At 37.1% G+C, this 27,943-nt stretch overlaps 1 protein-coding gene across 3 annotated transcripts in view; it reads right to left on the minus strand.

Moving 5' to 3' along the window:
• Positions 1-426: 426 nt before the first annotated feature.
• Positions 427-27,943, minus strand: part of Prdm10 (PR/SET domain 10) — a 93,440-nt gene continuing 65,923 nt past the window's right edge. For all 3 annotated transcript variants that reach the window (XM_027945541.2, XM_071616869.1, XM_071616870.1), the window contains 11 exons: positions 25,133-25,480; positions 23,447-23,602; positions 18,200-18,379; positions 16,806-16,916; positions 15,643-15,843; positions 14,632-14,775; positions 14,072-14,242; positions 11,269-11,409; positions 9,982-10,159; positions 5,587-5,690; positions 427-3,667 (listed from right to left, as the gene is read on the minus strand). In XM_027945541.2, the coding sequence (XP_027801342.1) occupies positions 3,464-3,667; positions 5,587-5,690; positions 9,982-10,159; positions 11,269-11,409; positions 14,072-14,242; positions 14,632-14,775; positions 15,643-15,843; positions 16,806-16,916; positions 18,200-18,379; positions 23,447-23,602; positions 25,133-25,480 (1,938 nt within the window). In that variant the 3' untranslated portion in view covers positions 427-3,463. The remainder of the gene's footprint in view (positions 3,668-5,586; positions 5,691-9,981; positions 10,160-11,268; positions 11,410-14,071; positions 14,243-14,631; positions 14,776-15,642; positions 15,844-16,805; positions 16,917-18,199; positions 18,380-23,446; positions 23,603-25,132; positions 25,481-27,943) is intronic.

The following is a 27,943-nucleotide window of genomic DNA, read 5'->3' on the forward strand; positions in this document are numbered from 1 at the left end:
TTTGTTCTGTTACCTCACTTTCTGATGAATCTAAGAAGAGTTGTTGAGTCTTATGTAATGGAACATGGTTATATTCCCAGTTACACAGGAGGCTGAAGCAGGAGGATCACAAGTTTGAGGCCAGTCTCAGCAACTTAGAGAGACCCTATCTCAAAAGAAAAAAGTAAAAAGGGCTGTGTGTATAGCTCAGCGGTAGAACACCCCTGAGATCAATCCCTGTTCTAAAAAAAAAATAAATTTAAAAAGTTGTTAATTTTTCAGTTTCTTCAACTTTTTACTTGTTGGTAGGATGGAGTAGCAACCTTTCAAGCTTCTTAAATGCTGATTGGGAACCAGAAATTACATTGTAAAATTTAAAAGGAAAAAAAAAAGAGTTTAACCATCTCAGTAGCTCTTATAGCTTTATATATACAAACAAAAAACATGTTTATTAAAAAAAATATTTATTAATTTTTACACCTGCTGCATAGCACAAGACTATTAACACTATAACTCACTGAATGTACAAGAAATGTTCACATTTAAATAATAGGATAGGGTCAACATATTCAACCAATGGGTAAGCTTTAGCATCTCATGAAGTGCTTTTTAGCCCTAGCTATCTTAAGACTTTTCTGAAAGGATAATTCCAAGTCAGAAAATAATTCAAGATCAAAACAAAAACTTTTTCCAGAAGAACAGAAATTTTACATGATGAAATGTCTATTTGGGTATAAATCAAACAATAAAAATGTAAAATTTATATCCACCCTACACCAAAATATCACTCTGCACTGAATAAAGTCTACAGTGTCAGTGTGTTTTGGGAGTGGCCACAAAACAAACATTGGCTACATACGTGTTTCCCAAATTAGGTCTTCAGAGGAATTATACTCTGCTATCTCTTCAAATCCAAGTCCTTTTGAAAATATTACCTTGGAATTAATGTGCACAATACCTGATCCTAAAGAAATGTTGTTTGGCTTTAGTGCCACCTGCATCTCTGGTTGATAACGTTAGTTTTAGAGTCTTAATTTATTCCACATAAGGACTAAAAAAGACAAAGGAAAAACTTAGAAGGGAAAGAGACGAAGTTCTTCAACAAGACCTTCCTCTGTGTATTTTAAAACTTAAAATAACTGGCATAAAACGAACATTCTATTCAGTGATAATTTTTTATTTTAATCAATAAGTTATTCCTGAGAAGAGGGAAGATTCCTTGCTGGATCAAATTAAAAAGAACCCAACAGGGCCAAATATAAGTTACAAAAACCCAAACTGGACCTTTGGAAAAGTCTAGTATTCTCCTCCTAACAAGTCTTTCTAGAGGGCAATAGGCTACTTACAATCATTACATTGTGGAACTTTGGGAACTAGAGTCTGCGTTTTGTGACTCAAGGTCAATGTTTTCTGTTGAAAATATCGATGTTACTTCTTTGTTACCAAAGATAGAAAGTCCATTTTCAGTTTCCAAACATTTTTGAAGAATCTTTCTCAAGTCCTCTTAGTGCCCAAATTTTCAGAGATAGCTATGTGAATGAGGTCTCAAAAATAAAGTGCAAGATCTACATATTAGTAAAGTTAGTAGAAAAGAATTCTTTTTACTTTTCAGAAAGATACCTTTACCATAAAGAAGCTACTATGCTTCTTAATTCATAGAACCAGTTTTCACTCAGAAATATAAATAAAATAATTAGTTGACTTCATTTTAAACGTATTTAGGTCTTCTTGATCTGGATTGATAAATTCACTATACAATAATTATTCTAAAAATGCATGTCACAAAATGTTGTTAAAATATGTACTGACTGAAATGTTTCACAGGTACAATTGGAATGTACAGTAAAAAGAGGGTAAATACTTTTCCCCACTGAATTCATAGCACACAAGACTCCTACTAAACAGGAACACATATAAGACAAACCATTTCCTCTCCCACCTGACAGTATAATATTCATAAAGAGACAATTTCTTCCAGATCCTTTATATTATCCTCATATATTATAAATGGTCCCTGCATTTTAATTTCCCCCTAAGTGTGAAATTGGTCATCTCATAAAAAGGTCCAGATGAGTTACAATATGTTTAAAATTAAAAGTCTTTAGAAATAAGGAAGGCCACCTTTCCATCCAACTTTAAAGAATGTTCATTTTAAGACAGCATTGAAAGTATTAAAATACACTGAATGCTGTGAACAAGAGTTAAATGTAGGGGCTCAAGGTGTAATTCAGTTATTAGAGCACCTGCCAAGCATGCTTGAGGCCCTGGGTTTAAGCCCAGCACCACACACACACACACACACACACACACAAAAAAAAAAAAAAAAAAAAGAGTGGCAGGGGGAGTTAAATGTATACTTGGTAAGAACAAGGAATTCAACTTTTACCAATTAATGATAAATGGATGCTGCAAGGCAGGACAGTGTTTCAGGTCCCCCTCTCCGCCCCCCGCCCCCACAGAATAGTTTTAATTTGGGTAAATTCTCTTGGTACCAATATGCCCTTAATACAACTGCAACCAGAGAATGGAAGGCAAAAGTTTCATGTAGGGGCTTAAATTCTGCTAACATCTAGCAGTCTTTTCTATTTTGGGGAGTCCACCCACCGTTGTGAAATAATAAAGAAAGAACTATCAGGACATGAGGTTCTGCCCTAATCTGCTGAGGACCAAGATCTGTGAAAAGTATTATCAACCACTAACCATAGTCTTTTAATATATGAAAATTAAAAAAAAAAAAAATCATGGTGGCCTGCCTGTAATCCCAGCTACTCAGGAAGCTGAGGCAGGAGGATCACTTGAGCCCAGGAGTTCAGGACCAGCCTAACCAACATAGCAACACCCCTATCTAAAAAAAGAAAAAAGAAAAGAAAGTCAGCAATAAGAAAATTTTAAATGACAGTTTTCCCTTCAGAACACCACTGTCAAACTTTTGTCTCATCATTTTTATTTTCTTATCCAGTAAGCTCCCTTTGTTAAATTACTGAAAACTCAAACTTACAAGTCCTGATTTAAATCACACCTGTGAAATGCCCATTCTCCTTTGGTGCCTGGCTTGGAATTCAGAAGTCCAATGACCATGGACTTGGCACAGCCTGTCTCCACCTTTGGTATGAACACAAATATGCCACTTAATATTTCCATGAAGGAAAGTAAGGCTTATCAGTATGGTAAAAAACCAACTCGAGCAAGACAAAGTTTCTCCATCCTGAAATCTACTTTCCCCTGAAAGATCTCCATTTCGTGGCAGAAGCTCTGAGGGCTTGAAGAGTCAATTTGGTAATGAAGACCTTGGCAAAATAATCCCCACATATGTGTGTGTGTGTGTGCGCGCGTGTGCGCGTGCGTGTGCACGCCAAAATTGTAGTCTTCAAATTCTTTGAGTGAATACTAAATCTTAAAAAAGAGGTCTGGGTATCAGAAGCTTCAGACTTATGAATGAGAAAATACATGATGTGAATGCTCCACGCTAGCTCCACGGTGAAAACTAGGGTTTAGTGATGTGCACTTCACTACTTCCATTCCCATTGGTCGTGGTGGTGATGATATACTGTGTGGTCTGCTGTTGGCTGGTGGTTTGGGAATCCAGAGAGTCACTGTGTGCAGATGTCTGAACCTGGACGCCACTGGAAAGGGCAGAAGTTTGCTTTTCCTCCAATTCTGTTTGACCGTCTGATAATACATAATGACCCTAAAGCAGAAAAAGAAGGATCTTTAGAAACTTAGAGCCTATGAGGGAGGAATAGGAGCTACTAGAGGAGAGGAGAGGGAAACATGCAAAGAAATGTTACAGGGGATCCAAAATAGACACCTATAAGAGATGCTTTACCTATATCCTTTAGAGAGGATAGGGTGGTCACAGTAACTGAATACAATGATAATTCAAGGAAGTACTTGAATTACCTTTGTTGTTACCACTGTATCATTTGGTAACAACAATTACCTTTGTTGTTACCAAACGATACAGTGAAGAACTTCAGATATAGAAATTTGCACGTGGTAGTAACCTATCTGGCAAAGAAAATATGCACTTTTGTACTGTTCCTAAGAACTTAGAATTTCAGAAAAAATATTGCCGTCAATCAAATGTTAAGATTAATGCAAAATGGATCAAAGAAGTGATAAAGAATCCTTAAAGAAGCAGACTGCCCCCCACATAGTCAAGATCAGTGGTTCCCAGATTTTAAGACTTCAAAAACCAGCAAAATTAAAAATAATATTACTAGTCGCAAAATTTTGTTTTGCCTAGTAAGGACATTTAAAATGTCATTATATCCTACCATCAAATATTCACTTTAACATTAAGAGTATAGGAAGGGGTAACTCAGAAGGCTAAGGCAGGAGGATTACAAGTTTAAAGCCAGTCTAACGCAAGATCTGTGAAAAGTATTATCAACCACTAAAAAGACTGTCTCAAAAAAAAAAAATTTAAAGGGCTTTTGCATGTAGCTCAGTGGTAAAATGCCCCTGGATTTAATCCCCAGTACTACAAAAAATAAAAATAAAATATCAGGATGTTGAGATAACTAGACAACCATACCACCCTCTTGGGAAATAATCTTCCCTTGGGGATTATCCCAATGTCCCTAAGCCACTGAAGAGTATTGTTCTTTTTTTCTCCCAGCATCTTAAAGGTATAAAAGAAAAATAAAATTATATATATTTATGGTATATAACATGATTTTTTGTTTTTTTTTTAATATTTCTTTTAGTTGTACACAATACCTTTGTTTTTATTTATTTATTTTTTATGTGGTGCTGAGGATCGAACCCAGGGCCTCACATTCACTAGGCAAGCGCTCTACTGCTGAGCCACAACCCCAGTCTTGATGTTTTAATATATGTATACATTGTGAAATAATTAAGTCAAGCTAACATAAATGAAAAAAAAAATCAAGCTAGTATACCCATCAACATATGTTTACCTTTTTGTGTGTATGTGGTGATAACATTTAAAATCTACTCTCAGTAATTTTCAACTATACAATGCATTACTATAAGCTACAGTCACCATTCTAGATCTGTACTCTGTACCCTAGATCTCCAGAACTTATTAATCCAAGACTATTTTTTTTTTTTGGAGCTGGGGATCAAACCCAGGGTCTCGCACATGCTAAGCATGCCGTCTACCATCAAGCTACACTCAGCCCAAGAATATTTTTCTCAATTTAAATTTGTGTATTGTCTTTCTAAAATGTAAGAAGCAGACCAGAACAAACACATGAAGAACAAAAGGAATAGGTACAATCAATATTGTACCTGCCAAAGTTAAATATTATGGCAATGTTTTTCACCTTGGAGTGGGTAAATTATTTAAAATAGCTCCATAATTGATTCATTATATTATTCTCTCCCAGCCCAGTTGAAGACCAATAGTTTTGAGGACTTGCAATATTTCCAATAAGCGTATAAAAAAAAGTGATCGTATGGATGGGTCTAGGAGGCTCATTATAGTTATTAGTTAAGCATTTGCTACAGTTTAGCTTCCAGAGCAAGGCAGAGGATTAAGTGATAGACACAGCTTCCAAGAAATCATCTACTGAGAAACTATAGAATAAAGCAATAAATAAAGACCAAATTGTGACAAGTGTTCTGGACAGGGTGGCTTACCGGAGTAACCGCCTTCACTTGGCCAGAAGTGACAGGAGTTGCTACACCACTGTCTGTAATCACAAACTGACCTGGGGGAAGTGTCATCATTTGAATCTCAGATGCTGAAAATAGGAAACATACAAATTTTTAATACAAGTTCCAGAAACAAATACAGATGCTCCTTTATTTAGATGATGGGGGTCACATCCCAATAAATCTATCCCACATTGAAAACATGATAAATCATATATGCATTTAATACACCTAACCCCTATATCACAGCTTAGCCTTGCCTAACTTAAACTTTCTCAGAAAATTTATAACAGCCTAAAGTTGAGCAAAAATCATCTAACACAAGATCAATTTTATAACAAAGTGTTGACTATCTCATGTAAATTAGAGAATACTGCATTGATAGTGAAAAACAGAATACAGCCAGGCATAGTGGTGTAGTCCCACCTACTCAGGAGGCTGGGGCAGGAAGATCTCTTGGGCCAGGAGTTTGAAATCAGCCTAGGCAACACAGCAAGAGATCATATCTCAAAAATAAAAACAAAACTCCCAGAATGGTTATATGGTTATGCTTCTACGTCATCATTAAGGTGAAAATCCTAAGTTGAACCATGGTAGTTGAACCATCTGTACCTAACCAGTGCTCATAGTCCCCACTGAGCTATTTCCCATAGATCTCCTTGCTGTGAGAGTCTTGGGATGCAGTGATTTTTTTGATAGAGTGAAAGTATCTCTGATAAGAATAAATCATATCATAAGGCACTACTAAAGAGCTACTAAATATCAGAGACAATTAATTCGTCTCCACTCAAATGTGGCTTCCAAATATCCTCAAATACAAATATTTACCTATTTTTTAAACCTGGAAATATATTACAAAGGCTTATCTTTTAGCTCAAAATTTTTAGCTTTTAGATTCATGTCTGAATTTATGGCACAAATGTATCCACAGTAATCACAACTAAATAGTAATCACAACTAAATCCAACTTGAATTATTGTCATTAAAGAAAATCAAAAGCAAAGTTTACCCTAGCACCCTGTTGATAGTCTCTGAATAATATTTTCTGCTAGAAGGAATTAGGTATTCTCGGGAAAATGGATGATTCCAGCTCTGAGCAGAAGATGGGTAAGATAAGCCTGGAACATCATGTTTTGGGCTTATAGAGTCATATGAGAAAGATGCAGGAGACAGTTTGAAGAGACTCCTGCTAGGCAAAAATGAAATAATCTGAACATCAATAAGGAAAATACTGCAGTAGGTTCAAATATGTCATGTGTTGTAATTCATGAGTACAAAATGACACTAAGACACATATACATATCCTTCATTCGTCACCTTGCATCACACTAGAAAACCCACTCATTATTTTGAAAACTGCTAAATGAAGGTGATTAATTGTGTATCAAAAGCATTTATCCTCCCTTTCCTACACAATCTGTACTCAAGAGTCATCTGGTAATTAGGATAAAATGTTTTTCCAACTAATTAATGAAGAAGAATTATAGAATCCAAATATCACTACTTTATAAGCCCTAATAAAACAATGAAGCTAAGGAATAAACATCAATGACTCCTTACATCACAAAAAGAGAGACAACCAAACACTGTATGCCTCCTGATGAAAGGACACACACCAGGTATGGTGTGAACCTGAACTTAGTCAAGCCTCTAGATTAATGGCCAGTCTACAGGAAATAAAAGAGACAGAAGAAAGTATATTAAACAACAACAATATGCTAGGCTGGTGATGCACACCCATAATCCCAGTGACTTGGGAGGCTGAGGCAGGAGAATCACAAGTTCAAGGCCAGCCTCAGCAACTTGGGGAGATACTCTCTCAAAATAAAAATTAAAAAGATCTGGGAATGTAGCTCAGTTGTAAAGCACCTCTGGATGCAATCCCTAATACCAAGGGAAAAAAACAATGACAAAGTCTGGTTCTCCTCTGACCCAATTTGAACAAACCAAAAGTTTGTTTTTTTTTTTTAATTTCTGAGACCATCAAAGAAATAGGAATACTGACTGGATATCTGAAGTAAATTTGAGGGGATTAAATAATTATTGTCATTTATTTTTAGGTGTGATAATGTTGTATTATGATAATGTTATATTTTTTTAAATGGTCTTTTTTTAAATGGAATATAGCTCAGTTATAGAGCACATGCTAAGTATGTGCAAGGCCCCAGGTTCAATCCTTAGCACAAACTGCACCCCCTCCCAACACACACATGCAAACAACAACAAATAACAAAAACACCAGACTTTTTAATTTTAGGGTTTTTTCCCTTTTCTTTTGGTAATAGGGATTGAACCCAGGGTCATGTTACCACTGAGTTACATCTCCAGACTTTTCTATTTTTACTTGGAAACAGGGCCTCTTTAAATTGCTGAGGCTGGCCTTGAACTTAAATCTTCCTGCCTCAGTCTTCTGAGTCACTGGGATTTCAGGTATGTACTACCATGTCCAGTCAACTTTTCCATTTTAGAGATATATACTAAACTATGTATGGATGAAATGATACAATGGATTATTATTGAGTTGGAGGATGGGAGAGAAGGATGGGATAGAGACGAAGCTGGATGTGACTTGGTAACTACTAAAGCTAAAGGATGAGTACTACCCAAGCATAATATTGGAATTTTTTTATGATAAAAAATTTCAGTTCCAGAATCTTATCTTCATATTAGAATGTTAGCTTATACTTTATAACCATAGATAGCTGGATATCTTTATCATTTACTGTGTTTCATAGGAATTAAACTAACCATAAACATCAGTCTATTTCCCAGGATTCTATTGGTATTTACTCTGGAGTCAGAGTGTCTTTCTATGACCAGAAACTAGATTTGGCCCTCATTGGAACCACCAGTATTTAATAAACAGATTTTCAAAATAACTAAATGGCAGAGCTCAAATCTGACTCCACAGCAAATCTATGTTATATAGCCATGGATCATCCATAACAGTGATGGGCCCCTCAAAAAAAGACATCAATAGTAGGAGAAAGATCAACACTACTTCCCTGCTTCTTAGGGCTCAGAATTCCTACTTGCTTCTATTAAGGTCTGTTATCTCTCTTCCTGTTCCTTCCACATTTTCCATAATAAAGTCTCATATATTTCTAGCCCACACCCAAGGTTTACATTCCAACCTTGATTTCTACCTATTCTGACTTCAGGCAGCTAACCTGATACTCTTCCATAACACTAATGTCAGGGTTTTATAATACATTACATATATATATTTTTTTCCTTTGCTAGATGATTATCTTTCTCTTTCTTTTGGTACCAAAGATTGAACACAGGAGCATTTTACCACTGAGCTAATCCCCAGACCTTTTTATTTTTTATTTTGAGACAGGATCTTACTCAGTTGCTGAGGGTCTCACTAGGTTGCTGAGGCTGGTCTCAAACTTGACATCCTCCTGCATCAGCCTCCCAAGTAGACAGGATTACAGGTGTGTGCCACCCTGCCCAGCAGATGATGATCCCTTTGACCCAAAGACTATTTTATTAAGAGAAACAGCACAGCAGGATAATTTAGAGTATAAGATTTGGAGCCAGACAGCATGGGTTCTAGTTCTCCAGTGACTAGTTATGTCTCTTAGATAAGTTGTTATGTCTAAATACAGTATAAACTGCCTTATCGGTAAAATGCAATTAACAATTGTACTTATCTTGTAGGTTGCTGTCAATACTGAATGTGATATACATAATTTAGAATCATTCTCAGCATACATTAAGAGCTTAATGAAAATTGGCTTACAGCTAGGTATGGTGGCACATGCCTATAATCCCAGCAGTTTGGGAGGCTGAGGCAGGAGAGTCACAAGTTCAAGGCCAGCCTCAGCCACTTAGCAGGGCCCTAAGAAACCTAGTGAAACCCTGTCTCAAAATAAAAAATAAAAAGAACTAGGATATAGCTCAGTGGTAAAGTTAAAGTCAAGTCCCTGGGTTAGATCCCCAGTACCAAAACAAAATTTTAAAAATTATTGTTGACATTGACATTATTGTGTAGCATTACTGATATTAATGTCAACATTAATCTTTGTATACCCAGGGTCTAGCACAGTGATTAATATATAGATATTTAATAATTATTGATGGAAGGGATGAATCATTACCATTGACATATTCTCTCTTCATCTATTCTATTTAAGTCACCTACCTATACTTACTTTATCAACATACCTAATGTCTCTGAAAACATTATATCAAACTGGCTTTCTGAGATCAAAATGCTGCCTTGAATTTTGTAATGAAACTCATTCAAATATATATACCATAGAGTGAAAAAAATGCCCAATTGATATTTTAATCTAAAAACCTATTATAAAGCTGATGAGATGGTTCAGCCCATGAACTATATACAACACTGTACCCATTTTTCTCACTCACAGTAGCCTCGGAAAGAATTCCAAGCATTGGGAAGGTACGTGTGTTGCACAGAGGAGTTTTGCTGCTGCTGCTGCTGCTGCAGAGTCTGCCCCTGTGTGGAAGAACTGCCTTGTATATGGGAGGGGCTGAGCCCCTGCTGAGGCTGCTGAGCGGAAGGGCTCAGTGGCTGCCCAGCCACCTGGGGAGAGGGAGAAAACAAAAGCAGGAAATTATGAAATTTCTATAGATCTAAGACCTGCAAATAACTGAAGGAAATAAAGCAGAATAATATGAATTTTATAAGCCAAAGTATATCACTGCTAAAGTACTAATATTTTTAACTAAGAATGGAATGAACAAAAAAGCAATCAAAACCCTGAAATTCTAATTTGTTTTCAGAAGATAATCTACAGAAGTATCCAAAAAATTAATTTCAATAAACCTTCTAGATAAATGAATGAAAGCATAATTGCATATGTTATATAAGATTAAAAGAAATGAGAAGTAAAATAATTTGCCTATGTCACAAAACTAATCTGGGATCCAAATGAAAATATAACCCACAGATCACAATTTCCATTAAATTGTGCTAAATAATCCCACCCTGGTTGTGGAGTGAAACACAGGGACGCATTCAGACATCTGGTGTAGAGGCTTACTCCTATCAGATAGGACCATTCTCTGTCATCTGCCATTCAAGGTCCTCCAGAATCCAGCTCCAAGCTACTTTTCCTACTTTCTTTCCAAACATCATTTCCCATTCCTAAATAGAATCACTCAGTTTCCTCTAATATACCACAATTTCACAACTCTGTATTCTTACTCACAACTTGAGCTTATGCAGATCACAATGCTTCTATACCCCCTCAAGACCTAATTCAAAGACCACATCCACACATAATTTCTACATAGTCTGCTATATATAACTTCCCTCTCCTCTTTACTCCCATGCTTACTTAATATCTCAGTGACAGACTCAATCATGCAAACACAATACAGAGTAGTACTCCACAAAGTCATTGTTCCAAATCATAGAAGCAATTTAGCAATGCCATTTAAAATGAGAAGAAAAGCTAGTGCTGTTTCTAGGATATCATATCACAGGGTTCCACAGGGACAGGGGAAGTTAATAACTTAATGCAACTGGATACACCTTACTAAAATAAAAATTGGAGGCAAAGGTAAGACTTATTAATTGAGGTCCAAAAATAACAACATAATCTCAGTAGTGGTGGATAATGTCTTTACTGTTCCCTTATGGTCCTTGAGGCCACATTAACTCCTCTGAACAGTCCATAGAGAAGATACCTGGGATGATGACGGGGCTGAGGTTGTGGGCTCAGTGACTTGGATGTGCTGCACCTGGATAGCATGTTGTGTGTAGGTCTGAGGATCATGGAGCTGTCCAACATCCACAGTGGACTGCTGAGACTGGTGAGGGGAAGTGGCCTGGTGGGAGAAAAAAACAGGCCCAGAAACCAAATATATATCACTTGAGGTTAAGGGAAATCTTACCAGAGAAAAAGTTCAGTTAAAAATAATGTCCCAATAGAAGAATAAGTGATACTTCAGAATCTAATGCTGTACATTGCACTCCCAGAGGGCCAAGCTGTCCAGGATTAAAATTCTAAAAATGCTTCTAAAATATAAGGTACTAAAATTCTGGAAGACAAGGAGAAAGAAAAATATGGTTCGTAATAATAAGCTACATGACAGTTGGGTGCAGTGGTATACACCTGTAATCCCAACTATTCGACAAGGAGCAAGTTTGAGGCCAGTCTCAAAATTTGGCAAGAGCTTCTTTCAAAATAAAGAAGTGAAAAGAGCTGGGGATGTAGTTCAGTAGTAGAGCAACCCTGGGTTTAATCACCAGTGCTATAATATAATAATTAGATGATGATAATAATATCAGTAATAAACTGCATGAGAATCTCTCAGAAACCAACAATGTTTTTCCTTTAAATTTCATTAATTTAGTGTCCTATCAGTTAAAAGAGACCAAGGAAGAGAACTTGCTTTTAGTTTATCACTACCTGGTATATGCTATCACTAGGTATTCTTGTAACTATATCTATAAAAGCAATATAAAAAGTATTATTCCAAGAGTAAAACAAAAAATTATAAGAAATACCACATTTTTTTAGTTGTTGATAGACCTTTATTTTATCCATTTATTTATATGTGGTGCTGAGAATTGAACCCAGTGCCTCACATATGTGAGGCAAGTGCTCTACCACTTAGCCACAACCCCAGCCCAAGAAATCCCACATTTTATGAGCAGTTATACACAAAACTATTATAGTGTCTTGAGAGAAGTGCCTCTTAATCATAATAAATTCATCAGTATAAAATGTATACTAAAGCTTTAGTGAAAAATAATATATTTTATACTGATACTGTCTCCCTTTAAAATTAAATGTTGCCAACCTACTGTATGATTCTGGGTACAAAATTATACGTGAAATCCTTGGCTATTCATTAAAAAAGAATTACTTTAAAAGATCTGCCAATAATTATTTCCAAATGTGGGTGCCCATTTTAATAGTAGTCTTAATTAGAACAGTTGAAAAATGAAGATAACAGTAGTGCTTTTTATGTTCAGACCCACTAAAACAGTGGTCCCTGACCTTTTACATATCACAAACATGTTTGAAAATCTAGCCAAAGTATTGCTGGCCCCTTTTTCCAGAGTCAATATATATACATATCATGGGAATGTTTGTTGTTGTTGTTCTTTTCTTTTGTGATACTGGTGATTAAACCTGAGAATGCTCTATTACTGACCTATATCCCCACCCCTTTTTAAGTTTTTATTTTGATACAGGATCTCACTAAGTTGCTGAGGATAGTCTCAAATTTGCAATCCTCCTGCCTCAGACTTTTTAGTCACTGAGATTATAGGCATGCACCACCTCACCTTTCTTCACATCATGTTTAACACAAAACTACAGGGCCTCATAGATTCTTAGCATAAAGCCAAGAACTGTTCCATGTGGGGGGAAAAAAGAGTAAAGAATCGTTGCCAGGCACAGTGACACATGCCTGTAATCCTAGCCCTAGCTACTTTGGAAGCTGAAACAGGAGAATTCCAAATTTAAGGCCAGTCTAGGCAATTTATGAGATCCTGTCTCAAAGTAAAATTTAAAAGGCTAAGCATGTAGCTCAGTGGTACAGCACTTGCCTAATATGCATGAGGCGCTGGGTTCCATCCCCAGTGCTGCAAAAGCAAAAAAGAATAGTGAATGACAGTGGTAACTTCCATGTTGGTTTTAAATTTTCAAAACCAGCTGATTTCAAAGCAACAAGTCCATTTGTGTTTTGAATATACATTCTCACAGCATAAGCGAAGGAAAGAGCCAGGCACAGTGGTGCCTTCCTGTAATACCAGCAACTCAGGAAGCCGAGGCAGAAGGATTGCAAGTTTAAAGCCAGCCTTAGCAATTTACCAAGGCCCTCAGCAACCTAGCAAGACTTTTGTCTCAAAAAAATAAAAGGCTGAGGATGTAGCTCAATGGTAAAGCACCCAATTTCAAGCCTCACTACCAAAACAAACACACAAATAAATAAACAATAGTTCTGAGAGGATTTCTTCTTTTTGCTCCCTAATGAATAAGAATGAGCTATTCATTATCTAGTAGAAAGAACATAGTTAAAATTCTATACTAAAAAGATACTAATAAATAGTCATAGACTGAATCAAAATTATATTTTACAACCTCTCAAATGATACAAGCCATTTGATACCCAAATAGGGATTAATCAAACTAGTGCATTATCAAGTAGTCAACCTGGATGCTACAGCACAAGGATTCATAAGAGGCTAGGTGTCATTAGTACCTGCACACTATGTATGCTAGAGCCTAAAATCTCCTGACTAGGATAGAAAGAAATCTTTTACACTGCCAAGTCCAGAGCCTGCATCACCCTGGGAAGGACAGTAGCAATGGTGTTTTACAAATTCCCCAGATCCAGAATTTCCATACAGAAGCACATTATGTAGAGCCCATGTCCATTTCTGAGACCTGGGTGCTTTCATTGACTCTAGCTACCATCTTGGCTAATAGCAATATGATGCTTTTAAAGATAAACAGAAGTAAATGTCACACAGTACCGGGGCCACCTGTACCACTTGAAGCTGTATATGCTGAGGTTGCTGGAGCCCAGATGCAGACTGGGATACAGGGATGTACTGAATCCTCTGGTAGTCTCCCTGTGGTGTTCGGTAATCAGTTGTTAAGGTCTGAGACAATTCTGTCATCGCTTGGGTTAGCAGGTCTGTTGTCTAGAAAAATCACACAGAACACTTTAGTTGATAAACTACTGATTGTAGCTCTTTCAGTGCTCTTAAATCCTGTTAAAATTTAATTAATCATGCCAATGGACCATGGAACTACAAAATAATCCTGAGTGTCTATCTCTTGCTCAACGGAGCTACCCTACAGATTCTGATAATATTGCAGTGAAGGAGTAACACTGAGAATTCCTTGCTACTTCTTTGACAGAGAGCTTTGGAAAACACTGACTAGGAGACCCAATCACAAGCATAATGCCTTATATAGCAAACTGAATGATAATGGGCTCTATTTGCAGCCAATTAAAATAACAAGATGAGTATTTATAAATATGATGGGCATCAAAGGAAGTTAAACGCTCTCCTAGTCATATACTTACCACCACAGTCTCTCCAGTGGCACTATCTGTTGTCAGAACAGCTGGGGTAGCACTGATCACAGCTGTGGTCAGGGGCGTCTGGATGGTGTTGGGAAGCTGAGCATACTCTGGATGTTTCTTTCGAATATGTTGGACCATCTTGGTCTGAAAAATTTAAGAAAAAAAATCAAGAATAATTACTAAAATTAGTTGTTTTTAATCCTTTTCATATGCAAACCATCCAATGTTTCTGAAGGTCTTTTATTTTGTGCCCTTACAAAATAAAAAATCAGACAGGCTCCATGGCATACTCCTGTAGTCCCAGATACTTGGGTGGATGAGACAGGAGGATCCCTTGAGCTTAGGAGATTGAGGCTAGCTTAAGCAACATAGTTAACCCCATCTTTCAAGTTAATTAAGTAATTAAAATAAAATGAAAAATCAGAGCAACATCAACTCTATGCCTGCATTTCCAAAAGTAATATAAGGATATGAAAGTGAAAGAAAAAAAGTAGGTGGAAAAGTAAAAACTTACATGATCCTACACCATCAGGCAAGTCCAAAATCTTCACAGCATCCCTCACCCCCTTAATATCCATAACAATCAGTCACAATCCCCATCACCAGCACAAATGACCCCCTTTTCAAGAACCACCATTTCAGTTCCTACATAATGCTTCCATAAGCCTAAGCTTATAAACTATGAGTGCAGAATATTCAAATCTGAGACCCTCAACATGCCAAGGGCAGAGGAGAACAGTCAAGTGTTCAGGCACTAACTCTAGGAGTGTACAACATTCTCCTCCCACTCATCACTGTGGGAGCTACCCTAGAGGTTCTGATAATATTGCAGTGAAGGAGTAGCACTGAGAATTCAGTGCTTACAGGGACTAGAATGACGTCTCTTTCAATCCCCCATCAATTAGAAAGGAGACCTCTCGGCCACCTGGATGAGTAGTCACCTTCTGTTAAGACATGAAAACCTCATGTAGAGGTTTTGCTGTCAGATGTGGTCAGAAGGTGGTGCCATACCTTGCTGCTGTACTGCTTGGAGCAGTGAGGGCAGCAGACAGGAGGGGTGGCAATGGTGCCCGTCAGTTGGGTGTGGGTGCTCAGCATGGGGTCTGGCTCTCCAGGACCAGCAGGACGAAGTTTCCGAATGCTTGGTGGGAGCTCAGCTCCTGGATGGTTCTTCAGAATATGGGCTTTACGCTTGCTGGCACTTTTATAAACCTGTAAGTTCAAATACTTTGCCATGAAAGCAGTGTACAATTCCTTTTTCTTGCTTAAAGCAAACTAACAATTTCACTCTAAGGAAATTAAAAAAAAAAAAAATGATAATGCCCCAAAGAAAATATATTAACAGATCTTCTGAAGAATAATATACATAAATACACAGAATAAAACAAGTAAATACTACAGATATGCCAGGCATTTTCCTTGAATTTTTCTGTATATATCTAAGATTTTAACTATAAAAATATCCTTTACCTGAAAGCTCAAAAGGAGGACATAAAGAAATAGAGATTCGTTTTTAAGGCTAGTACATCCTTTAGTCTATCTGTAAAAGCTCTCATATGATGTATGTGACCAACTACTAGGAACCAAAGAATCTTCAAATGGCAAGTTTAATAGCAACTAGTAGCTTTGGTAGGGACTCTATATTTAAATCATATTCTTTACTTTTAATCTGACATAACTACATTCTACAAGGCTATATTATACACACTATTATAATAATCAGTATGTTCTCTTTCTGTCTTTTTTGTAACTACACAAAAATTAAGAATGAAATAGTACAAGTAGAGTACTCTACCATCACAAACTTTTTCACATTCCACTCAGTCCTCTAGAAATCTACCACATATTTACAAGTAAGATGATAAATACTCTCATGTTAAGAACTTAGGAATAAAATGAATTCATATTCTAGGCTCTTGGTAACAAGCCTGTTCTTTTGTAACAAAAGTCATAGAGAGAAGAAATAATAAGAAAAACAAATTCTTAAGAAAAAAAAATTTGGCTAAAAATGAAACTGCATTTGTAGCCCTTTCTGGTCTGAATGGAAAACTACTAAGAAGCAGGGAACCATCTGTTAAGAGTAACTAGTATATATTTACACACATAGACACACTTGGCTCTGAGCAGGGCTCCCACAGTGGCACAGCAGGAAGGATATTTTGCTCTTACCTTACCTTATCACAATACTGGCAAAAGTAATCCCGATTTGGTTTTATGATGGGTAGAGTTAACTCTGGCACTTCTTCTATCTTCATGTCTGGATGCCTCTTTGATAAGTGATTTACCTAAAGTGGAAAAAAAAAAAAAAAAGAAAAGAAAAGAAAGAAAGAACAAATGAGAAAGAGACCCCATTACAGACAAAAGCTAAATAAATGCCTCTGATGATGAGTGCTAGAAGTTGAAATTCTCTGACACAGTGCCTCAAAATAATAAGGTATTTGCCCAGAACCAACATCATCAGACCCATCTGATACCAAAGCATGTTAATAGTTGCTAATAACTTGGCAAATAACTGAGGGGGAAATGGGTCACTCCAGGTCCCATCAATAGTCTCTACCTAAAAGAAATACTGTTAGAAAAAGGAAAATCACATGAACATGAATTTCTTCCATGAATTCTCCTGATGCAAACCTGTCTTTCATTGGAATTTAGTTGCCCTAGCTTTACTGAGAACACTGAATGAATTGATACAAAGTAAGGTTCTGAATTTTGAATATTGTCCTATGACTCTCTAGCTCTTGCAGAAATATTTTCTGCAACAGTTACAAAGTCAAAATAAGTTGAGAGCAATAAATGACTATCCTGATATTGCCTCTAGTCTGGAACCACATACCCTGCTTCGATGGAGAGTTTTCTCCCATTGCTGCAGTTCCCTAGCTGGTAAAAAAAAAGAATCAAAAACGGAGGACAGTTGGGGAGGAGGCAAAAATCCTGCCAAAAATAATATTCAGGAACACAAAAGAGAAGGATGGAAATAAAACAGGACCAGAGCAAAAGGATTAAGAAGGGTTAAAAAAACAAAACTGGTAATGAAAAGTGGTAGAGGGCTGGGTGTGTGGCTCAATGGCAGAGCACAAGTTCAATATGCATGAGGCTTTGGGTTCAAACCCTAGCGCACCAAAAAAAAAAAAAAAATGGTGGCAGAAAAAGACCTCTTTTAAAGGTCACCCAAGAGAGGAACAGTTGTCCAAACCTATAATCCCAGTTATTCAGAAGGCAAAAGGATCACAAGTTTGAGGCAATCCTCAGCAACTTAGCTAGACCCTGTCTCAACATAAAAATTAAAAAGGGCTGACGATGTATCTCAGTGGTAGAGCAATCCTGGGTTCAATCCCCAGTACTACAAAAAAAAAGAGGAAGAGGTGTCATCTAAGAAGTGGTACTGAAGGGCAAAGGCAGATTGGAAAGAAGAAAACTCCAAACTGGGAACTATTAACCTGTTTCTTCCCCTAGCTATTGATAAAAGCTACTGACAAACATAACTTAGTACAGAATAAAAATACCAAAGCCATCATCATTGACAAAAATGAGGTTTGGAGTCAGGAACCTGCCTCCATCTGGCACTAACCAGCATGCCCCGTCGCCGGAAGCCCATCATGCATAACCGGCACTTGAAGGTAAAGCTGTCGTAGTCCGTGGATGTGATTCGAGGTTTGAAGGTCTTGGAGCGGCTGATACGGTCAGCTTTCTTGGCTTCCCTCTCAGGATTATGCATCCTTTGCATGTGTTCCCGTAGTTTGTCTTTTCGCTATTGAAAAGAAGTTTTGGAAAAGGAATAAGAGTGAGGGTAAAACATTTTTATTTGAAGGAATAATAGAAAATATCGATACAAATCATCAATCACCACAACTCACTCAGAGGCATCTGAGTGGCTACAGTGTTGGGACAAAAGTGACTAGGAATCTGTTCACCAGCAAATTAGTGTCTTCTAATGAGCCTTGGTTTAAAGTGGCCACCAAATATGTATTATACTGATATCTGAGAGGAAAGATTTCACATTTATGTAGAGACAAAGGGTACATGGAGTAAGTTAGGTATTAAGAACTATAAGACAAGTTGGGTGCAGTGCTGCACATCTGTAATCCCATCAACTCTGGTGGCTGAGGCAGGAGGATCACAAATTTGATGCCAGAATTGCCAACTTATCAAGACCCTACCTCAAAAAGAGCTGGGAATGTCATTCAGTGCTAGAGCACTGGGTTCAATCTCCAATACCACAAAACAAAACTTATAGTTTTGATAACGAAGGATAGGCAATACTGGATTTACAAAAGCCATACATTTCAACAAACATAATGATTTCCTTCTAAATCGCAAATGAACTTAGGTAAGAAATCTCTCCATTTGTGGACTTAGAAGTTCAAATGTACTGTCCACTACAGGTAGACATCATGCTGATATGAGGCCAAAGAGAGATAATTAGCTGAACACATCCTGAATAAAAACAAATTCAACAATTGCCAAGTCCCTTATCCAGTAGGGCTCTCTGCTCTTTAAAATATCATTAAACTGTTATTAGTCTTGTAAAGATTTTTAATCTTCCTATAAAACTAGTACTTCTGGGGCTGAGGCTGTGGCTCAGTGGTAGCACACTTGCCTGGTATGTGTGAGGCACTGGGTTTGATTCTCATCACCACATATAAATAAATAAATAAAATAAAGGTCTGTCAATAACTAAAAATATATTTAAAAAAAAACAACAGTATTTCTGCTGGGCTTAATAGTGAATGCCTATAATCAACAGCAATTCAGAAGGCCAAAGCAGGAGGATCACAAGTTCCAGGGCAGCCTCAGCAACTTAGTAAGACCCTGTTTCAAAATAAAGAATAAAAAGAACTGCGGATATAGCTCAATGGTAGAGAGCCCCTGGGTTCAATCTCTAGTACAAAAAAAAAAAAGAAAGAAAAGAAAAATAATTCTTCCCATCTTTTGGAACAGGGAATTTTTTTAACACTTCATTTTTCCAGCACATTTATTCCACAAATATTCTGGGAGTGCCTACCAAGTATCAGGAATCATGCTAGATGCTGAGTTCCAATGTGAGGTACCCTTCACTTCTTCTATTATGGATATAACTGCTCTTCTTCCTGTTCTACCACCTCTCATTCCTGGAACGCCCAGGAGAGAATATTCAGAGTTTCTTAGTCTGCAGTAAAATTTGGGTTAAGGTTGGTTGTAGTGGTGCACACCTGTTAATTTCAGACTCAAGAGGCTGAAGTAGGAGGATTGCAAGTTTGAAGCCAGCCTCAGCAACTAAGCAAGGCCTAAGCAACTTGGCAAGACCCTGTCTCAAAATAAAAAATAAAAATGGCTGGAGATGTAGCTCAGTGGTAAAGCACCCCTGGGTTAAATACTCAGAAAAAAAAAAATGGGTTAAAGACACTGCTTTAAATAACAATATTTCTCTCAGTACAGATACAATGATAAAGAACCATTGCCTTTCCACTTTTTCCTGACCATCAATCTCAAATGTTTCTCCCATCTATTCCCTTTAACAGACCAATTCCCCTTAACCAAATAATTTCCTAAATCTCAAAGCTAATACTATATCATATCATAAATCATATCATATTAATACTATATCATGTCATGTTTATAGTGACGAGATTTGAATATCAAATCTCCATGGCTCCTTTCCATCCCAAAATCTCCAAAACCAGATTTGTTATCTCCCCACTCTCTCTCCTTCCCATATGTACCTCCTTGGTATCCACCCTCCCTCCTTCACCCTCACCCAGACCCAAGGTCCTGGGAGTTCTCCTTCCAATGTCTGCCTTCAGTATGGACTCTCTTCTTCCTGTCCACAGCCTCTGCCTGAGATTAAGCTCTACTCCAAAAAGCCTCTGGCTCCCTTCACCAAAACTTTGGTTACTCAGCATAATAAACTGGCTTAACTTACCTCTCTGGCTTCATCCCACCACTAGCCTCTTCCCATGTGCCTCACCCACTCTACCTTTCACCGTCTCATCTCCTTAGTCCCTGCTGCTCCCTCTGCTCTGCACGTCTTCATTCCTCCCTTGTTCCTCATCCACTTCCCTTCTTCAGCTGGCAAACTCTTCCCCATCCTTTAGTGAATCCAAAAGTGTCACTTTGGGATGGTGGTGTAGGTCAGTGCAGAATGTTTGCCTAGCATGTATGAAACCCGCAGTTCCATCCCCAGTACTGGAAAATAAAAAATATCAGCTCATCTATGAACTCCCCTCAGCACTTTGTCCTTTCTTTTATTGTAATATCAAATACACACACACACACACACACACACACACACACACACACTCTCTCTCTCTCTCTCTCTCTCTCTCTCTTTTTTTTTTTTGGCTACCAGAGATTGAACTCAGAACTCAGGGGCTCTTGGCCACTGAACCACATCTCGCCCTTTTTTTGTATTTTATTTAGAGACAGGGTCTCACTGAGTTGCTTAGCACCTTGTTTTTGCTGAGGCTTGCTTTGAACTCACAATCCTCCTGCCTCAGCCTCCCGAGCAGCTAGGATTATAGGTGTGCACCACTGCGCCTGGCATCAATAATATTTTTAATGTCTGACTTTACATTTAAGGTGTACACTCCCTAAAGTCAGAAAGTCCTACCTTATCTTTATATATATGCTGCCCCCTTGGAAATTACAGTTAGCAGGACAGACAGTTGCAATACACAAGTATTAGGGACACCAAGAAAAGGTCTTATGGGAATACATAGAAGAAACACTTAACCCAGGGACCAAGAAATGTCTCTAATGAAGTGACACTAGCCAGGTGAAATGATAAGAGTCTGAAAGTTTATTTAAAGCCAGGGATTGTGAGGGGGAACAAATGTAAGGGCCCAGGGAAAGACCCCATGATGAAGCGGATCCAACTAATTCGTAAAGCCAGAGTGCAAAGTAAAGTGGAAACTGGAGAAACAGTGAGAAAACAGATCTTATACTATCTTTTAGGTGGCAAGAGCTTTGGGATCCATCTGTATGAGTAGCTATTAAAGGATTTTTCAGAAGGGTCATGACATCAGATTGGTTCTTCAGAAAAATTATGCCAGTTATAATCTGAAAAAATATAGTATAGGTATATGGTGGCTTTGCAGTGTGTCAACTTGACTAAGATGAACTGTGTTTAAATGGAATCCCCTTCCAAGCATTGTTCCAGGTTAGAATTAGCCAAAAGAAACACTGGCACCAGATTGGGAGGTAGGAACAAAGCCACCTGGAGGTGGTATTGGTATGGAGGTGCCAATGGATTCCCACTAATCCTCTCTCCCTCCCACTCAGCCACCAGCTCTCTTCCTGACCCTGCTGGTCAATTCCAAGCAGGCTGCCAGATGCAGCCACAATGGACTTCCATGGACTGTGCCAACTCTCCTTTTTGAGCCCACCTTGCAGTTGGAGGTGCCTGAGTACCCAGATTCCCAGGTAAGCTGCCATTTGTCCACTCACAGCAGTGCTTCAGAGGTTGTGCTGGAGACTTCTCTGATTCCCCAAATTCTCCCTTCAGACCCTTAACTCCTCTAACCTCTCCTATAATTAATTTTTTTATCCTTTAAGAAAATTCCTTATTCTATAAAATTATGGTAGTTTTACCTTGATGATTGAACCCTATCTAATATACTGTGTGAATTAAAGGAGAAAATTAAAACAGGTTTTTTTTAATATTTATAGGTATTAAAATGAATCTAGCATGAAAAGGGTAACCAGCACCATAAATATATAAGAAAGCAGATAAAACCCAGACCACTTTTATTTTTCACATTAGAGTCTCCTACACAGTTCTAAACTATGTTATTATATATCGAAGGTCATCACAATTATGTTTGGTAACACACATACCTCAAGACATAGCTTTAAAGGTATTTTCCGTTTCTCTTTGTCTTCACATCCTATACAAATATAACCTGAGTTTTCCCTTGGAAATTATTTTCCAATTTCTATGAACTGTGATCAACAATCATATTCGATAGTGTCTCTCAATAACATTTCTGTAGAATTGCCTGATTTCTGCATACATACATTTCTGCATATATATATATAATTTTTATTATTTTCACATTTATTTATGCAACTCTTATCTCTGAGCCTCCTGCTAGCTTTTCTTTGTTGTCTTCTAAATTCCAGGAGATTAGTGATACTTATTATTTTTTACTTTAATCATTAACATTCTCCAAAGTAGCTTTCACCTTCTCAATGTTCTTCACATTTCCTACCTGTTAGATGAGAGTACTACTACCTATGAGCTCAATTACAGGCTTTTAATACTTAATAAGTGTTCAATAAAAATCTCTTGATTTGAGTGGTATGTAAATGTATTGACCTCAGGAATTCCTCAAGAGCAATTTAGTATACATTTGCTCTTAAAATTAATATACATTTGGATTCTTTCAGGATATGCATTATTAGTCTATTTGAGGATTTGAATTAGTTATTTTGAAAAAAATAAAGTAAGGTAAGCTTTTTCCTTAATATAAATAGGGTATATTTGTATAGGATGTGAAGAGAAAGTACTTTTCAAAGCTTATATCTTGTTGTATGTGTGTTACCAAACATAATTGTGATGACCTTCAATATTATAAACAACTAAGTCAAACATGAAGCCCAAAATTCATCCCAAGCCCAGTATTTCAAAAGTGAGTGGTAAACTGGTGAAATTAATAGGGTTTTTTTTTTTTTTTTTTTTGGCAGCACTAGAGATAGAACTCAGGGCCTCACATATGCTAGGCAAGCATTCCACTATGGAGCAATATCCTCACCCCTTAGCTACAGGCATGTATCCTTAGCTTAACATAATTCCATTGCCTGTGAGTACCACACTTCAATCTGTTTGTTGGCTTCATACCTTAAACTGCTTCCCACAGGTAGAACATAGGAAATCTTTTCGGTCTGAATGCCGGAGCATGTGGAGTCGCAGTTTGTCAGGGCGGCAGAAGGCTTTGTCACACTCTGTACACTGGTAGATCTTTTCTGAGTGGAAGCTGCGCACATGTTTTTTCACCTGGCAGTAAAAACCGGGAAAACTCAGGGACTCTGACATCAAAAGAAATGACCAAAGGTAGCTATCAACGCTAGAGGGAGCCAAAGCATTACCATGGATTTCATCAACCTGGCCATGACTTCCAATCAGATGTGATAATTGGCCTCAATACCACATACTGTCCCTGTCACAAAGAAACAAAACAAGAAGCCAGAAAACCTTTCAAATCTTAACCTCCCAGGTGACCTGAAGAGTAGAACAAAATGTTGCCCATGTTCTTTTTCTTTTTTTAAGACTAAGCAGGGTTCCTTTAGGTTTGAATAAATCTTGCTAATATAATCTATGAGAAGACAAAAAATAATTCTTCCTCATTTTTTTTCTGCCTTCAACACATATTGAAGCAATTTAGCCCCTTTTAGTAAATGATCCTTTTACATCTCCCTATAAATCAGGTTCTGGATAGTGCTGGGGATATATAGTTCAAATGGTGGAGCACTTGCCTAGCATGTATGAGGCCCCAAGCACTGAAACAAACAAACAAAAATATTAGTTTCTGAAGAATTAAATACATGAATTAGATAACAAAGAAAACATTACCTATATATGATTACAACATTGGGGTCATTTCTCCTAAATTTGGACTTATTCTCTTTGCTTTTAGATAACCTTAATTAAAGAATATAGCTTCATCCTCAATTCAATTCCCAGCATACCCTCACCCCCCAAAAAAGAATATAGTTTCTGAACTTACAGCCATCAAAATCACATGAGAAAGAACTATGGGTATAACTAAGTCGTGAGTCAGATGAAACTATTCCTATAAGACATTTTGCTTCATTATTTTTGGAGTTTCAATTCTGCCTTAGCAAACTTTATAATTGTTCGTGTGAAGTATGAAAATTTCTAAGACTAAACACAAGTAGAACTATAATTAAATCCTAGTCTACTTGTGCTTTGGGAATTTCAATAAGTGTATTTTTACAAGTTATTTAATTATTCACTGACTAGCATATAAAAATATAAACACTTAAAGTCCAAATGGAATAATGAATATTTTGGGATTTATCTTCACCTATTTTGTTCCAACAGACAATAAATACTACAGGGAAGCAGTCAGTGCTTGAAAAAAAATTATTAAATACTAATATATTTCTCTTATTTCACTTCCAAAATGCATAACCTTATAAAGTAAGATAAGAAACCACAATGTAGGAAGATGTTTCCAGGAAATGGGAGTATATCTTTTATAGATTCTCTGTAATATATGAGAAATGGATATTAACAAGGTTACAATAGACATTTTAAAAATTATAACCAGATCTGGGTGTTTTTTACTTGCAATATGACTTGAATGTTTAAATACCAATGACTGATCAGGATAATTGTTATAATACTCTTGTTTATCAAAAGTAGTTTGAAAAAAAATATTGTTCTCAATTATAAAGCTGTTTCAAAGAAATTATGAAAATGCAGGTGCTAGGCATTAAAAAAAAATCAGTTTCTTTTACCAAAAGAAGGAAGCAGACATAAATCTCAGTAGCAGACACTCACCTGGATAAAATCTGGGAACCGTTTCTTACAAGTTGGGCAGGTGAAGTAGCCATCATTGATATGAATGGCCACATGATCTTTCAACAAATCAAGGCGGTCAAAGGATTCTGGGCAAAAAATGCAAGAGTAAGTCTTCTGGTCCGAATGGAGCTTCATGTGGCTCTCCAAGGAGGCGCTGCTGATGAAGCCCTTGTTACAGAGATCACAGGTCAATGGGCAATTCCCCTCCCGCCCATGGAAGCGCAAGTGTTGGTCCAGTTTGTCCTTTTCCCGGAAGGCCTTCCCACACTGCAAACACTTAAAAGGCCGGAAGGACTTCCGAATAAACAGATGCTGAAGAGCTGCATTCTGAAAGACAGACACAAATACAATTATGTAGTGAGGAAATGAGTATGTATGTGGATCACACTTCCACAGGGAAACAAAGGATGATCCCTGCAGGACATTCACAGTAGAAAGATTTTTCTGGTGAAAATGCTGAAAATGAATCCCTCCCCAAAAAAGTTTATCTTAAAAAGAAAAAAATTTGTGGTTTATGTCTGTGTATACGTGTTTTTGTTGCTGTTGTTGTTGTTTTGTTTTGTTTTTTAAAGATTGAGATGGCATTCAAAAAAGCATTCCCAACAAAGACTTGCATAAGAAAATAAACTCCAGAGTGGAAAAAGACAAAATTTGGATATTTGGAAAAAAGGACTCGGGGTAAATGACACATGCATGAATGAGGTTGTAGCACATTAGTCAAGAATTATTTCCTGAAGCCCCTGATAGGAAAGAATTTGAAGAGTAATTAAAACATCTAGCAAAAAAAAAGATAATACAAAGAATCAAAGGGTAGTTAGTTCTTACCAGGAGTTGGAGAAAATGGATTTGGGTAATAAAAATGATCTGGAATTATAGTGATGATTTGAGATAAATTGATAGAGATAAGGATAGATAGATAGATAGATGTAGGTATAGTGATGATAGCTATACAGCTTTAGGAACATTCTAAAAACTACTTTAAAAGGGTGAATTTTAGCTGGGTGCAATGGTACATGCCTGTAATTCCAGTGTTTTGGGTGACTGAGGCAGGAGTTTTGTAAGTTAGAGGCCAGCCTCAGCAATTTAGAAAAACTCTGACTCAAAATAAAAATAAAAAGAGCTAGGCGCAATGGTGAACACCTGTAATTGAAACTGCTTGGAAGGCTAAAGCAGAAGGATCACGAGTTCAAAGCCAGCCTCACAAAGCTAGGCACTAAGCAACTCAGTGAGACCCTGTCTCTAAATAAAATACAAAAGAGAGCTGGGGGTGTGGCTCAGCCGTTGAGTGCTCCTGAGTTCAACCCCCAGTACCCAAAAATAAATAAAGCAAAAAGGGTTGGGTATGTAGCTCTGTTGAAGAGTACCACTGGGTTAAATACCCCTAAAGAAAAAAAAATAGTAATAATATAAAATAATAAAAGAGTGGATTTTAGGGCTGAGAGCGTAACTCAGTGGTAGAGTATTTGTCTATTATATCAGAGGCCCTAGGTTTTAGCCCCAGCACACACAAAAAAATGTTTTTTAAAATGTGTGTGTGTGTGTGTATATATATCTATATACACACACACACACACACACATACACATACATGTATGTATACATACATACATAAAAATGTATATATGTGTATATGTATGTATATACACACACAGACACAGACACAGTGAATTTTATGCTATGTAATGTCAGATCTCAACTTAAAAAGAAAGAACTGAAAGGGGGATGAAGAATTCAGATTTATGTGGATGTGCTTGTTCATGAGGCATGACATGTAAGGACACATCATAAATAGAATATATGCATTGCATTACTTCCTTCTTAGAAAATGCAGAGGACAAATTCCTGGGGTAGCCAGTTAGGTCTACTAGTTAGAATGCCATGCTAACAAAGTTAAACTTATTGCTGTGTTTCCTAACTAGGGCAATTTCTCCCCCTCCCTCTCTTACTCTCTCTCTCTCTCCCCCCCCCCCTTTGGCAGTCACAGATTGCACTTCTAATGCTGATTAGCCATCTTGTAAACTCATGCAGTTGTTACAGGGGATTCAAGTGAGAGAAGATGGATATTCAGAGCAAATCCATCACGATTGCTAGAGAAACATCCATGCTCCACTGGGAGCAGACCTACAGAATCATCTTCCACACAGAGAACACAGAATATTTAATTGTGCTATTATGGAGACTCATTCATAAGTTCCTCAAAAACACCAATGGAAAGCTCTAGATAGCTTTAAGGGAGAAAAATCCCTCAAAAAGTACACCTGTTGAGTGAGTATGTCTGTTAGCTATAAAGGAGTAGTAATTGAAGGATTAATGAGATCTTTGTGGTATGAAGAAATTACAGTGAACACTACTTTAACTCTTAATTACTTAGCAGCAACTTCTACACTAATGTGAAATAATCATTTGGGAGGAAAGCAAAATATTTATATTTAATTTATTAAAATTTCTAAACATACTTCATTCCATATAACAGAAAATTGCCTTCTCTAGCTTTCTCTAATAGGGTTAGGAGAGATGTTTAAAGATGCTACCTACGCATTTATCTTGAGTAGGTAAATAACAATTCTGCTGTCTTTCCAAGCAGACTGGGGCTGCTAAGGAGAGGGGGAGGACATCATATTTTATTCATTTATTAAAGGATTAGCTTAGCTCATAGGATACATCCAATAGTAGTTTGAAAATTAATAAAATATATTTCAAATAAAACTCAAAAAATTATTTCTAGTTTTTTTCTACAGTATCCATGAAGATCTTTACAAACAGACCTTTTCAAATCAGCCACAGAGCTTG

This window comes from Marmota flaviventris, chromosome 9 (assembly GCF_047511675.1).
Source record: "Marmota flaviventris isolate mMarFla1 chromosome 9, mMarFla1.hap1, whole genome shotgun sequence".
Classification (NCBI taxonomy): Eukaryota; Metazoa; Chordata; class Mammalia; order Rodentia; family Sciuridae; genus Marmota; species Marmota flaviventris.